This window comes from Rhinoraja longicauda, chromosome 8, assembly GCF_053455715.1.
Source record: "Rhinoraja longicauda isolate Sanriku21f chromosome 8, sRhiLon1.1, whole genome shotgun sequence".
Classification (NCBI taxonomy): Eukaryota; Metazoa; Chordata; class Chondrichthyes; order Rajiformes; family Arhynchobatidae; genus Rhinoraja; species Rhinoraja longicauda.
Genome location: NC_135960.1, coordinates 42,036,461 through 42,050,318, shown reverse-complemented (window position 1 = coordinate 42,050,318; position 13,858 = coordinate 42,036,461). Strand labels below are relative to the sequence as shown.

Sequence of the window (13,858 nt, the reverse complement as noted above, 5' to 3'; positions counted from 1 at the left end):
ATAGAGGTGTAAAGGGATTGGATGTCCATGGTAAAGATGAGGCAATGGGGGCCTAGAAATTGAAAGTTATGGAAGTGGTGAAGGATGTTTGAAGGTCTTCGTGGTAGATGGGAAGGGACTGTACACAGAGGGATTGGATGGAATCAAGGTATGTGAAGATGAGTTTAGTGGGGCAGGATAATGGGTCTGCCAGGGCTATCCTACAGTCCTGGGGAGCTGCTCACACGGTGTTAGTATCCCGGGGAGCCGTGGACTGAAGACAGAGGACCCACCCGGAAGGTCGAGCTCATCTTTGAAGACCGGGGACTCGCCAATGGCAGACAGAGGACCCACCCGGTAGGCCCGATTTGTACGCTGTGGACGATGGACCCACTTTGAGGACGGGAACCCGCACGGAAGGCCCAGCTTCCCCGCCGCGGAATGAGGATTTGATCCGCAGACCAGGAATCCACCTGGAGGCCGGCTCGCCCACCCAGAGTGGAAGGAGTCGGACCGAAGGCCGGTAAGCAGATCGGCTGCGGGAGACAGTGGAGTGGGCCGCTGGAGGCCTTGCAACAGCCGAGGGCTCGGCTGTAGTGGGCGCCGTCCCAAGAGGACACCAACGGCCACGCTTGGCCAGACCGACCCTGCAACGCCGCCAGCACAACGGGCCTTCATGGTCAGGTCAAGATCCCTGCACTTCCAACAACTGGGACTTCAAAATGGTGCCAAACTGGCAACTCTGTATATTGTCTCGGCGCAGTGCTGCTGTACACTTGTACTGTATCTGAGATGCTTTATCTAATATGTATCTAAGTGCTTGTGTATAGTGATACTTGTACTGAACTGTATACAAAAATGAATTTCACTGCGGGACATGTGACGTAAAGTACTACACCATACCCATACTTGTGGATTTTGGGGACCAGATAGACGTTGGCATTGCGGGGCTGAGGAACTATGAGATTGGAGGCTGTGGAGGGGAGATCGCTAGAGGTGATGAAATCAGAAACAGTCTGGGAAATGTTGGCCTGGTGTTTGTCTGTGGGGTCATGGTCAAGGGAGATGTAACGCCTTTGCTACTACCTCCTCCCTCACCTTCATCTAGGGACCCAGCAGTCCTTCCAGGTGAGACAGAGGTTCATGTGCATCTCCTATAACCTCACCTGCTTCATTCAGTGTTCCTGTTGTGGCACCATTTCACTGAACACTTACGCTAGGTCCACCAAGACCTACTAGATCTCCTGATGCTAACCATTTAACTTCCCTTTACATTCCCATACTGACATTTCTGCCCTGGGCCTCCATTGTCAAAGTAGGGCCACACGTGAACTGGAGGAACAGCACCTCCAACCCAATGGGATGTTCTCAGCTCACAAGGGCGGCACAGTAGCGCAGCGGTAGAGTTACTGCTTTACAGCGAATGCAGCGCCGGAGACTCAGGTTCGATCCTGACTACGGGTGCTGCACTGTAAGGAGTTTGTACGTTCTCCCCGTGACCTGCGTGGGTTTTCTCCGAGATCTTCGGTTTCCTCCCACACTCCAAAGACGTACAGGTATGTAGGTTAATTGGCTGGGTAAATGTAAAAATTGTCCCTAGTGGGTGTACGATAGTGTTAATGTACGGGGATCGCTGGGCGGCACGGACTTGGTGGGCCGAAAAGGCCTGTTTCCGGCTGTATATATATGATATGATATGAACCCAATGGTATGAACATTGAATTATCCAATGTTATGTTACCCTATTCCAAACCACCCCTTTCTCCCTCTTTCTTCCCCTTGAACTTTCACCTGTTTCTCTTTCCCCCTCCCCCTCCACCTACATTCCTTCCTCTGGCTTCACCATTCACAACTCTTCAATCGTTTTTTCTCACACCTGTTCTTTCATGTCTGGCCTTTGTACAACCATTTGCGTATCAAAACCCCCCCCACTGCCTGGGTTAACCTACTACCTGCCATGATTTGACCTACTCCACCTCTCTTCTTTCTTTCACCAGCCCCTCCACAATCAGTGTGAAGAAGGGTCCCAATCCAAAAACTCACCAGGAATGCTGCCTGAACCACTGTTATTCCAGTACCTAGTGTATTTTTTTTGCAGTTCTGCAGTTCCTTCTTTCAGCATTTGAAGGATATTTTTGCAACTTTCTTTCTTGCCACCTATTTGTAAAATCTTTTGCAATCTGTTTTATATTTCTTGCTAATTCTCTCATATTATGTTTTTTTTGCTATCAATTTTTCATTGCTCCTTGTGCTTGTTTCTAAAATTCCCCCAATCTTCATGTCTATGATTTTTCTTAACTTGAGCCTTTTTCAATCTAATTTCAATTTCTTTAGTTAGCCACAAATGGATCACATATCCCAAGGAACCTTAACTTCTCAATGAAATTATATTCATTTGGTTCATGAATATTTAATAGTTATTTGCCACAGCTAATCTCTCATCAAAGTGTTTTAATCTAATTTCGAAATCTAATTTAGTCAACTAGTTCTTCATATGTTATTGTTATTATTTTCATCTTATTACAGATAAGATTGCTACACATAAACTGAGCATGAAATTTAATTAATCCTGCGTCTTTACACATTACTAAATCCAAAATAGCTTTTCACTGGTTGGGCCTGCAATGGATTTGTCTGAGAAACTGATTTTAATTCATTCCCTCAAAGTCATCAAGGTTGCCTTTGCCAATTCAACTTTCCCAGTTTGTATGATGATTAAATATGTTGAAAATCCTTTCTCACGGTTGTCGTTATTGTCGTAGAGTAATGCAGCATGGAAAAAGGCTCTGTGGCGCAACTCATCCATGCCAAACAAGATGTCTTCGCAAGCTAGTCCCATATGCCTGCATTTGGCTTATTTCTCTCGACACTTCACTATCTATATACATGACTAAATGTCTGTTAAACATTGTAATTATGACAGCTTTTATTTTTAAAAAGTAAGTAAATGTGCAGGATTTTGACGCTACTGCAATTCAAAGACACCCGTGGAAAATTATCCACAGCAGTTGAGAGCAAAGTGGAGATCATTTAGGATCTTTTGTGGCCAAATAGATTCCTGAGACTATCTTTAAACCCATTTGAAGAATAGCTATTTGGGAAATGCTATGGGATCAGAACACTTGGGACAGGAGGAGAAGTAAAGAGAATCAGCAGAAAGTTATATAGAATAAATAAGAGCAGGCAGGACAGATTGCAAGAGGAAATTGGCAACACCCTGAAAACAAGCACCAGTTTGTCCATGTTGTATTAAGTGAATAGCAATGCTAATGAAAGTCAGTCATAATATAAACAAGTGTCCTAATGCAATTTTCTATCAATATTTTATTTGTGTAACTGTATGAAATTCACTTTAACACTATGATTTAAATAATGGACTTAAGGAGAACATTTTCAAGCTTGTATTCTCCTAATTTTCTTGCCATCAAAGAGCTTAGACAAAAAGGCTTTAAGAATATATTCATTGGCAGGATGAAATAATGGGTCGATAGGGCTTGTATTCAATGGAATATAGAAGGATGAGAGGGGATCTTAGAAAGATATAAAAAAATTAAAGGATTGGACAGGCTAGATACAAAAACAATGTTCCCGATGTTGGGGGAATCCAGAACCAGGAGTCACAGTTTAATAATAAGTGGTAGGCCATTTAGGACTGAGATGAGGAAAATCTTTTTCACCCAGAGAGTTGTGAATCTGTGGAATTCGCTGCCACAGAAGGCAGTGGAGGCCAATTCACTGGATGTTTTCAAGAGAGAGTTAGATTTAGCTCCTAAAGCTAAAGGAATCAAGGGATTTGGAGGGAAAAAAGCAGGAACGGGATACTGAGTTAGGATGATCAGCCGTGCTGGCTTGAAGGGCCGAATGGCATACTCCTGCACCTATGTTCCTTGATTCATTGCAAGTGATCTTACTGATGGATTTTTCAGATTATTGTACACACACGCACGCGCGCACACCAACACATGCGCGCACACCAACACACGCGCACACACCAACACTCACGCACACAAAAACACTCACGCACACAAAAACACTCACGCACACAAAAACACTCACGCACACAAACACACGCACACTCACACAAAAACACACGCACACACACACACACACACACACACACACACACACACGTCACATATAAAACAAAGAAATCTCTAGAGTTAGTAACTACCAACAAAACCACCAGATTGTCATAAACCCCTCTCAGTTGCACATGCCCTTGGGAACGAAACATTTGACCTTATGCAATCAAAGACTCAAATCTACCAATAAGTTTTATGCTAAGCTATCTCCTCTGTTCATGGACATTGATGAATGAAAGTCAAGTTTGCACTGGGTAAATTCGAACTTTCGAATTAGTCAGGAGAAGCCGGTTTCAGTGTTGTGAGGTCCCCTTGTTGCTTTTCATATCTGACCTTAAGTTGCAGCTGCTAGCAGTGACCACACTGTAAGTCGCAGATCCTTGTCCAAGTCCATTTCAAACTCAAGGTAAATATTGCAGAGCCAAAGTTTGAAAACTGAAAGCAAATTTGTGAGCAGATTAAATATTTTACATATTAACAATTATGCTCTACTTCTAGTAAATTGACAGAAAACAGAATACCATGGATGGTTTAAGATCCTATAGGATTGCATGTGTTTTTTTACATTAATTTTTATCTTAAATGAGTGTAATCAATGGCATTTCATGATCGAGGAGCAGAATTAGGTCATTCGGCCAATCAGGTCTAATCCCCCATTCAATCATGGCTGATATATCTTTCCCTCTCAGCTCCATTCATCTGCCTTTGTTTCAACCCCTGACACCCTTACCAATCAATAATCTGTCAATCTCCACCTTAAAAATATCCATTGACTTGGCCTTCATAACCTATGGCAATGAATTCCACAGATTCACCACCTTCTGACTAAAAAAAATTCCTCCTCATCCCATTTCTAAAGGTCCGTCCTTTTATTCTGAGGCTATGGCCTCAGGTCCGAGACTCCCACTAGTGGAAACATCATCTTCACATTCACTCTATCTAGGCCTTTCGGTATTCGGTAAGTTTCAATGAGGTCACCTCTCATCCTTCTAAACGCCTGCGAGTACAGGCCCAGTGCCTTCAAACGCACATCATATGTTAACCTGATAATTCTCATAAACCTCCTCGGGACCCTCTCCAACGCCAGCACATCCTTTCTCAGATATGGAGCCCAAAACTGCTCACAATACCCCAAATGGGGTCTGTCCGATGCCTCATAAAGCCTCAGCGTTACATCCCTGTTTTTGTATTCTAACCCTCTTGGGGAAAAACAAATGCTCGCATTGCATTTGCCTTCCTCACTACCGATTTGACTTGAAATTTAACTTTTTGGGAATCCTGCACCAGCACTCTCAAGTCCCTTTGCACCTCTGATTTTTGAATTCTCTCCCCATTTAGAAAATAGTCTGCGCCTCTATTCCTACTGCCAAAATGCCTGACTCCACACTTTGCTGTGCTGTATTCCATCCGCCACTTCTTTGCCCGCTCTCCCAACCTGTCCAAGTCCTTCTGCAGAGTCCCTGCTTTCTCTACACTACCTGCCCCTCCACCTATCTTGGTATCATTGAAGGTTGAGTTGCAGGTAGATAAGGTGGTCAAAAAGGCTTTTGGCACTTTGGCCTTCATCAGTCAGAGTATTGAGTATAGAAGTTGGGAGGTCATGTTGCAGGTGAAAAGACGTTGGTGAGACTGCATTTAAAATATTGTGTTCAGTTCTGGGCACCCTGTTACAGGAAAGATATTGTCAAGCTTCAAAGGCTTCAGAAAAGATTTACGAGGATGTTTCCAGGACTAGAGGGTGTGAGGTTGAGTAAGCTGGGTCTCTATTCCATGGAGCGCAGGAGGATGAGGGGGGATCTTATAGAGGTGTACAAAATCATGAGGGGAATAGATAGGATAGATGCACAGAGTCTCTTGCTCAGAGTAGAGGAATTGAGGATCAGAGGACAGGTTCAAGGTGAAAGGGAAAAGATTGAATAGGAATCCGAGGGTTCACCTTTTCACACAAAGGGTGGTGGGTGTATGGAACAAGTTGCCAGAGGAGGTAGTTGAGGCTGGGACTATCCCATCATTTAAGAAACTGTTAGACTGGTACATGGATAGGACAGGTTTGGAGGGATATGGACCAAGCGCAGGCAAGTGGGACTAGTGTACTGGGACATTGTTGGCCGGTGTGGCCAAGTTGGGCCGAAGGGCCTGTTTTCACACTATCTTACTCTATGACTCTATTAGCACGGTAATTAAAACAAAGAACGCTGGGCTTGATTTTGCTTTTGAAGTGTTGAGACGATTTATGCCTGTAGGTGATGCTGTTTGCATGTTTTATGTCAATGTATGTTGTGCTGGTCTGTGAGAGTCTGTTCCTCTGTAAGAACAAAAGGTATGGCAGCATGGATTAATGACAAAAATCTAAATGAAATACAACCATATCTAAACTGAGTTCAGAGGCGTAGGACTGCCCTCGTGATATTGGTTTTGGTTTGGTTTGTTTATTCTCAATCTCAACAGAGATTCAATTGTTGGTGGAGCCATCTAGTAGATAGAAACTGTTACTGAATCTCCTGACTGCGCCATGAGTGGTAGAGGACAGTTTACTATAGACTATACTTGAAATGGATGAGTTTCCCTAGTCTTCACTTTTTACCGCACAAGCCTATCCATCCAACACATAATCCTTTGTCATTTCCATTAGCAATGTGATCCCACCACCAGCCACATCTTCTCCTCCCCATCCCAATGGGTCAGTGGTTTATCGTCACATGCTCCAAGCTATAGTGAAATATTTTTTAATAGTTCAGTACAATAAGCACAATCATACTGAAGTACAAAAGTGTACAAATAGCAGATTACACTGAGGCAATGACACAAGAATCTCCAGGTTTCCAGCAACATCTTGTATCCTTTAAGTTTCAAAGATCTAAAAATATGTTGCACCACTTAACTGTTCAGCTTTAATCCTGCATTTTTCACATTTCTACTCACCCATATTGTCCCCTTCACCAGTGTCTAAATTCACTTTAAAATCATTTGTCTTCCTCGCTCTGATTGTTAGCTCTGATGTGCCTCTCGTCTCCATTTTTTCTAAAGTTGCTGACATGAATATTGTGGACAAATGGTTAGGCTACTGAGTTGGAACTGATCACACCATGTAAAGCACTATTGAGCCCTGCTATCATCTATCACTACAGCATGCGACAGCGCCCGCAAGAATCACTAGTCAGGAATGGTTCCAAAGGTTTGGAAAATCACAAATGTAACTCTACGGTTTAAGAGCGAGGCAAAATAAAGGAAATTATAGGCTGGTTAGCCTGACTTCAGTAGTTGGTAAGACTTTAGAGTCCATTATTAAGGGTGAAGTTTTGGGGTACTTGGAAGTACATGATAACATTGGTAAAGACAGCGTGGTTTTGTAAGGGGAGATCTTGCCTGACAAATCTGTTGGAACCCTTTGAGGAAATAACAAGCAAGATAGGCAAAAGTGAATCAGTGGATGTTGTTTAGTTGGATATTCAAAGAGCCTTTGATAAGGTGTCACATTAGAGTCAAGGCATTAGTAGGGAAAGAAGATTGTCTGACTGGCAGAAGGCAAAGAATGGGAATAAGCGGGGCCTTTTCTGGTTGGTGCCGGTGACTAGTGGTGTTCCACAGGGGTCGATGTTGGGCCGTTACTTTTTAGTTATGTGTTAATGATCTAGATGATGCAATTCATGGCTTTGTGGCCAGGTTTACAGGTTATTCGAAGATAGGTGGAGGAGCAGGTAGTGTTGAGGAAGCAGGAAGTCTGCAGAAGGACTTGGACACGTTGGGAGAGTGGGCAAAGAAGTGGCAAATGGAATACAGCGTAGCAAAGTGTACGGTAATACACTTTAATAGAAGGAATAAAGGCACAGACTATTTTCTAAATGGGGAAAGGATTCAGAAATCGGAAGTGCAAAGGGACTTGTGCGTGCTGAGATAGGTTTCCCAAAAGGTTAATTTGCAGGTTGAGTTAGTAGTAAGGAAGAGAAACGCATTGTTAGCATTAATTTCAAGAGACTAGAATATAAAAGCAAGATGTAATGCTGAGGCATTATAATGTGCTGGTCAGACCACATTTGGAATATTGTGAGCAGTTTTGGGCCTCATATCTGAGGAGGTATGTCCTGGTGTTGGAGAGGGTTCAAAGGAGGTTTACGAGAATGATCCTAGGTTGATTGGATTAATGTATGATGAGCGTATGGTGGCTTTGGAATTTAGAAGGATGCGGGAGATCTCATTGAAACCTTCCGAACAATGAAAGGTCTAGATAGAGAGGGTGTGGAGAGGATATTTCCAATAGTAGGAGAATCTAGGACTAGAGGCCACAGCCTCAGAATGAAAGGACATACCTTTAGAAAGGAGATGAGGAGGCATTTCTTTAGCTAGACTGTAGTGAATGTGTGGATTTCATTACTACAGACGGTGGTGGAGGCCAAGTCATTAGTTACTTTTAAAGCATAGAATGATAGGCTCTTGATTAGTAAAGGTGAATAATCTTACAATAGAAATGGCCAGTTCTGATACAATCAGAAGTATAGTTGCCTGAAATAGTTGAAATTTACTCCCAATGCTGTAATCTGCCCTTCTTGAACTCAGCTCTTTGAAAAACCACTTGTAACCAACATTGCCCTGCTATACCCTTCCATCCACCTGCCAATATTCTCATTTAGCTTGGTGTTCCTTTATATCTCTGCTTTGTTTAAGAAGTCATACAAATGCAAGTGGCTAACAGTGTAAGAATTAATTATTTTCTTCAGCTGATAATGTATTTCACTTCAACTTTTGTGATTATGACTTAATGTGGGCTTGAATGATCTACTTCCAATTCTACTTTCCAATGTAGGATTTACCATGAGATGCTGGTCTCTGAGGCAATTGAACTGTGCTGAGATCTGATTCAGAGATATGCATCTATGTTTGGGACTGCCCCCTTGAGTTGAGGTGCTGCAACCAAATATAAGATTTGTGGACCCACAATAACATTGGGCAACACTGCTAATGTATACCCGGTTAGTTGATTAAGGCAATTTTGTGGCTGTCTCATTTAATATTGCAGCTCTATCCCAGGAAGAGAATGAATTGGGCATGTTCTTGAAGGGACACAGCGAGCATGATAAAACGCCAGCGGGGAAGATGATGAATGCTACCAGCAAAGCCTTGTGTGGTTCTGCAAAACAAAGGTACTTTCTCAGTCTGGGGCCAGGCTGGCCACCCTACCCGCTCTGCTTTTGTGCTTCATTTGATGCCTACCCTTTTCTTGTATATGTCAGGTATTGAAAATAAAAATAAAAATTGAATGTTCATTTCTTCAGCTTGCTTAGTTTTCAGACAATGGAACCATCCAGTCTGTATTTGTGAGCAGGTTGGATGTACGATGTGTGATTCAGTTGAAGCACTTACCTCGCTTGAAATTGCTATGGGTTCAAGACTACCTGAAGCAATGCCGAACCATACAGACATTGCTGGGGACTCTAGACAATTCGAGATTTTTGTTTTGAGTAAACATTTGTTTTCAAAGTCACTCGGGAAAATCATAGCTTTTCTAACGGGAGTCTGAAACCTAAGCACTGGAAGCACTAAATCAAATATTGGTGCTGCAAATGTTTGCAAGTTGGATGATAGGGACTTCAATAAAATAAAGATACATTGAACAAAGTGCAGTTAAATCTCTAATATTTTTAAATTCTACAATCAGAGGAATTTTTAGACTTCCATATCTGTTCTTGACCTGAAACATTGGCTGTCCATTTGCTCCACAGATGCTGCCTGATTTGCTGAGTTCCTCCAGCACTTTGTATTTTGTTCAAGACTCCAGCATCTGCAGCTTTTTGTGTTTTCATTTTAAATCATCCTGTTTTCTGTAGCTATCCTGGGATTAACACCCAGAGTTGTACAGCTTACCTTCTTCTTTCCATTCTAGATTAGCTTTGCGTGTTCCACTACTACGCCTGGAACAGGAGGTGGAAACGTTCCGTCGCCAGGCGGTCTCCGACACACTGCTCACTGTAAATCGGATGGAACAGTCTCGAACTGAGTATAGGGGAGCACTGCTCTGGATGAAGGACGTCTCTCAGGAATTAGACCCTGACACCTACAAACAACTGGAAAAATTCAGGAAGGTATGTGTGTTGTATAGGTATTCTCTCCACAGTGAAACTGGCTCCAGTTTTATTGATTTATACTATTGACTAGTATACAGCAAACCCTTGTTGTAGCAGACCTTAGGAGGGTGAGTGGACTATTGTCCACTGTAGCTGAGCAAGGTATTATCATTATATGTAGTTGAAACAAGGAACTGCAGATGATGGTTAATACACAAAAGGACGCAAAATGTTGGAGTAACTTGGCGGGTCAGGCAACATCGCTGGAGAACACGGATAGGTTATGTTGGGACCCTTCTTCAGACTGATTCAGTCTGCTGTTACTCCAGCACTTTTCATATCATCATATCATATCATATATATACAGCCGGAAACAGGCCTTTTCGGCCCACCAAGTCCGTGCCGCCCAGCAATCCCCGTACATTAACACTATCCTACACCCACTAGGGACAATTTTTACATTGTGTCATTTCACTTTAAAACTAGGTGCTGATGCCGCTGATCTGATTCAGAGATGTGCAGCTTTGTGTGGGTTGTGTTCAGCTGCCACAACCAAAATGAACTTTCAATGTAAGATCTGTCAACCTGCAATATCATGAGGAAACATTGCTGATTTATACCCAGTTAGTTGATTAATACCCACGACTTGATGCTTAATTTCTAACCTATATATTTTTTCAAGCACATTCTTAATTGAGGCTTGAGTCGATTCAAACGTCGGTCAAAGGTGTGGGATTTCTAAAGATAAGATTCCCTTTTCCAAAAGCATTATTAACCCTCGCCACACATGCTATAGTCTATTACCACGGAATAATAATTTAAACTGAATTATCTGGATTGTGGTTGTGGAATTATGGGAATAAATGTCAGGACTTGCTTTGAATCTGTGGTCTCAAGGTTACTGAATTGCAGCGTGGCAACAAGGCAAACGTATTTTGTGAAAACAATTAAATATGCCCAAAAGTTATTTTCAAATATTTGTAACATTTTCCAACTCTTGCTTCCGTCACCCCATTGTTCCATTGCTCTTAGTAAAGCAGGAGGCGGAAACGTTATTGGTGGTCTCTCACAGTCTGCTCACTGTGAATCTGATGACAATATCTTGAACAGAATATGAGGGAACATTATAAAATATTGACATGGAAACCCCATGAGTAGGTTAACCTATGAAGAGTCTTTGTCGGCACTGGTAGTTTAGAAGAATGAAGTGGGACCTCATTGAAACATACGGAATAGTGAAAGGCTTGCATAGAGTGGATGTGGAGAGGATGTTTCCACAAGTGGGAGAATCTCGGACTAGAGGTCATAGCCTCAGAATCAAAGGACGTTCTTTTAGGAAGGAGGAGAAAAAATGTCTTTAGTCAGAAGGTGGTGAATCGGTGGAATTCTTTGCCGCAGAAGGCTGGCGGCCATCAGTGGATATTTTTAAGGCAGAGATAGATTGATTCTCAATTAGTGCAGGTGTCAGAGGTTATGGGGAGGCAGGAGTATGGGGTTAGGAGGGAGAGATAAATCAGCCATGATTGAATGGCGGAGTAGACGATGGGCCGAATGGCCTCATGCCACTATTCCTGATTACCTTATGACCCCATTGATGTTTCTCAGCTGTGACCTATTTTAGGGATGGGTGGTCTGAGATGATATTGTTCCATATTCATGCGTTGACCACATGAACCCCACGTTATTGAACTCTGAATGCAATGGAGCATGAAGGTCAATGCACAGAACTCAGCCAATAGTTTGATAGTGGCATTGTTGGACAGCAAAGGACACACATTGTGGCCACAAGCTATTGGCGAGTCAGAGGTCTACTTTCAATTGGACGATCTGGCTGAATGATTATGTAATGAAATAGATATTGCCCTTCCAAAGAATGAGAGATGTGATAGGTTAAAATAACACCATTTGGATGGCGTGTTAGTCTCAGAGTATCTGGGATAATCTTCATGTTGGGGCTTCAGGAGAGTGCGGGCCCTTAGGAATAAAATATTTCATGATTTTCTGAAGCATGTAGTTGAAACGTTGACGCTTAAACCTGATGAGTTGGAAATGGCCGCAGTTAAGAAACCAAGTGTTTGTTTATTCATAATTTGAGTGGAGAATTGAGTGAGGTAGCAAAAGAAAAATATTCTGATGTGGGACATACTTCAACCATCATGTGCTTCTAAGTACTTGGAAACCTCTTCCGCAATAATGGGCTCCAAAATCTTACCAAATAGATTCCCCTCTTTTACCGCACGCCCTTCTTGAACAATGGATCAACATTTGCAATTTTCCAGTCGTCTGGGACCATTCCTGACACTAATGATTCAAGATCACTGCTAATGCCTCCACAATCTTTAAAGCTACCTCTTTCAGAACCCTGGTCCATCAGGTCCAGGTGACTCATCCATCTTCAGACCCTTCAGCTTCTTGAGTTTCCATCAAAGGTTATCATTCTCGATGCAATTTCTTCCATTACATCCGCCTCCTCAAAAATGTTCAGCCACCTGCAGCCATAAGCATTCTCTATTGTCCACAGTAGAGAATTACTGGTTCAATGCAGCATAACATTTGGCGTTGACCCTATAACATGTTGTATTGTCTACAGTGATTATGGTAAATGGTTTTAAGGCTAGACCCGACTTATTGAAGACATGGCAAACTGTATTTGGCCATCTCTTCCACAAGCAGACCTTGTCTCTTGAAATTAATGACATTTCCAAAAATGTTTTTAGACCAAATATTCAAGATATTCGTAAAAGAAAAGAAACAGAAAATAAAACTTTGCAAGCATGGCATTGGAGTGAAAGTTCAACAAAACAAAAGCTGGGCATGTTATACATGCAGGAAGTTTTGCATTACTAAAGAATAGTAGTCTCACATGCTCATCAATATTTTCTTGAGCCTGTCTGGAGTTTACTGTAAATTGACCTACATGTTAGCAGTTAGAAATAGCTAGAAGCTGATGCGACTGGTGAGTTACTCCAGCACTTTTTGTCTCTTTTTGTATACCTGCATCTGCAGTTCATTTTGTCTCTTAATTTTGCTGAATCTAGGCCAATTGTAATATCTTTCTGTACCTCCTGCTTCTGCAGTACCATTAAACTGAGGTGTCTGCATAGTTCACTGCTAGAAATTTTGGTTTTGAGCCCACTGATATAACCCTCTCTGTTACCAAGGCTGAAATATTGCTGTAAAGTTAGAAGTGCTGTCTTTCAGAACAGACTGTATCTGCATATTCAGTTTGACATTCATAAGGATGTCAAACAGCAGAGGAAATTCTCTCTATGTCATCAGCACAGGGAAAGCAAGTGAAGCGATTTTGTCAAATGCAAGGATGAGCATTCATCCCAGAGGTTGAGACATCTGTGACCTTCAACAACTCCTGTCCAGTCCCATGCTGCGTGGAGGTGGAGCAGTTGAATATGGTGGCAGCAGAGGTGGGGGTAGTGGTTGATGGGAATAGGGACAAGGGGCTGCAGCAGCAGTTGAAAGAGTCTATTCCTGGCATCAGTGGAGGGAGAAGGTTTGAAGGGGCCAAAAGTGAGAGGAGTGCAGGTTTAGGTTGAGCAGGATTGTAAGAATACGAAGGAAGAGCCTTTATGAGTAAATGACAAACGACCATATTGTAGAGGCTACTGAACAGGTTTGAAGGATCTATATATATATATATATATATTACTAAAACTCTCATCTTGTCTGTTTGTTTGTGCGTACCCGAAATACAGCCAAATCGGTACACGATAGCGCAACAAT

At 42.4% G+C, this 13,858-nt stretch overlaps 1 protein-coding gene across 4 annotated transcripts in view; it reads left to right on the top strand.

Annotated features, from left to right (window-relative positions):
- LOC144595881 (islet cell autoantigen 1-like protein) overlaps window positions 1–13,858 on the top strand; it is a 90,062-nt gene that overhangs the window by 34,999 nt on the left and 41,205 nt on the right. For all 4 annotated transcript variants that reach the window (XM_078403716.1, XM_078403715.1, XM_078403714.1 and 1 more), the window contains 2 exons: window positions 9,076–9,199; window positions 9,940–10,138. In XM_078403716.1, the coding sequence (XP_078259842.1) occupies window positions 9,076–9,199; window positions 9,940–10,138 (323 nt within the window). The remainder of the gene's footprint in view (window positions 1–9,075; window positions 9,200–9,939; window positions 10,139–13,858) is intronic.